Source organism: Cyprinodon variegatus, unplaced genomic scaffold (genome assembly GCF_000732505.1).
Source record: "Cyprinodon variegatus isolate N-32 unplaced genomic scaffold, C_variegatus-1.0 Scaffold233, whole genome shotgun sequence".
NCBI classification, from domain to species: domain Eukaryota; kingdom Metazoa; phylum Chordata; class Actinopteri; order Cyprinodontiformes; family Cyprinodontidae; genus Cyprinodon; species Cyprinodon variegatus.
The window spans coordinates 496,556-498,086 of record NW_015150686.1 but is presented as its reverse complement, the minus strand read 5'-3'; the positions used below and the strand labels follow the sequence as shown (position 1 = coordinate 498,086).

Genomic DNA, 1,531 nt, shown 5'->3' with positions numbered 1-1,531 from the left:
TATATACATGTTTAAGCCAGAATTATTATTAAGAGTCTGAACTGCAGGAGGAAATAAAGATGATTGAGAAATCAGCTTCATTCTGCCTGAGTTGAACTAAAAGTTCAAGAATCACTTTAATCTCCCAGTTTTCCAATGAGCCAGTTTCCACCAAACCATTAATCCCAGCAGAAACAGGAAGTAAACAGAAAAGTCGTGTCGATGGGACGGACCACTTGGCGAGTCGGACCAGGGGATGCGACGCACCGAGGCTCAGAGCCATGATGGTGTAGCCGTAGTTGTGCCAGTCGATGATGAGCTCGCTGCCGCGCAGGACGCACACCAGCCACGCCACGGCGATCCCAGGCAGCCCCGGAGGATTCTGGGAGCAGAGCGTAGATTCATCAACCGGTGAGAAAAGCTACAGCGACTCAAAACAGAGACTCCATAAAGGAGAAAAGAGGAGCGAACGGACCTGCATCAGGATGTGAGCCTGCGGCTCCAGGGACAGAAGAACCCAGAGAAGCTGCAGCGACTGGAGCAGCGTCTTGGTCAGGTACGCCAGCAGTCTGGGTCCCGCTGGAAAAGCAGCAGGTTTTACCGTCAGACGTTTTGGTGCCGATTCTGCAGGAAAAAGCGAACGGAGATCCTTTTACCTCGAACGCCTTTCACCTCCGAGATGGGAACTATCCGGATCTTATCCTCGCTCAGCACGTCCTGATGAGGCTTGGAGTCTGGAAAACATTCAGAGACGCTCTTAGACAGCCGTACCGCCGTCGGCCATCTTGGTTCATCTCCTGACCAACAGAGCTGCTCCTGATCTGCTCTGCTTCCGCTAAAGGGTTTCTCAGATGTTTCATGTTGGGACAAAATCCAACAAACTCAGAGAAAAGAGAAATTTGACCAAATTCTGGGATTAAAAGGGTCTTTAAATTCTGGTTTCCGGCCGAGTTAACAGCCCACAGACCCAAACCTGATGCTGCAGGAGAAATAATCTAGAATAATCTACGACACTCTAAGCTGAAACATCGGTTTGATATCAGAAATAAGAAGTTGGATCAGAACTGAGCTCGTCAGAAACATCCTTACTCTGCAAAGTATCGATGCTCAAACACTTAATCCAGAAAAATCACTGAATCCATACAGAAAACAAGAGTTTGTTAAGCTGTAAATAACAATTAATTTGCTAATTGATTAATCAAGCTTTTTTTTTTTTTTTTAAGAATAATCAGACAAAAAACATTCTCTTTAAGAAGATTAGATGCAAAATGTAAAGCCTGATGTCTTGAGGAGTTGTGGACAGAAAATATTCACAGAAAAAAAAGGTTTTTTGATCTAAAATGTAAAATATTTGTATATTTTAAACTATTTTGACATAATACTGCTCCTGCTTATTTAGGCTAACAGCAGACGAAAAAAAATTAACTAGATCTGCCTTTATGAATCAGGCTGATCTTTACAGATATCTGAATCAGAATTTTCTTTCATATCAGGACTGATATTAAGGCTTAAAACTTTCCTTTTTGATAAAGCTTCTAGTTAGAGTGGCTCA

General features: G+C 43.2%; 1 protein-coding gene across 1 annotated transcript in view; it reads right to left on the bottom strand.

Moving 5' to 3' along the window:
* Positions 1–1,531, bottom strand: part of alg1 (ALG1, chitobiosyldiphosphodolichol beta-mannosyltransferase) — a 15,896-nt gene that overhangs the window by 11,326 nt on the left and 3,039 nt on the right. Inside the window, exons 2-4 of the mRNA XM_015381405.1 lie at positions 636–713; positions 455–558; positions 116–361 (exon numbers count right to left, since the gene is read on the bottom strand). Coding sequence (XP_015236891.1) covers positions 116–361; positions 455–558; positions 636–713 — 428 coding nt within the window. The remainder of the gene's footprint in view (positions 1–115; positions 362–454; positions 559–635; positions 714–1,531) is intronic.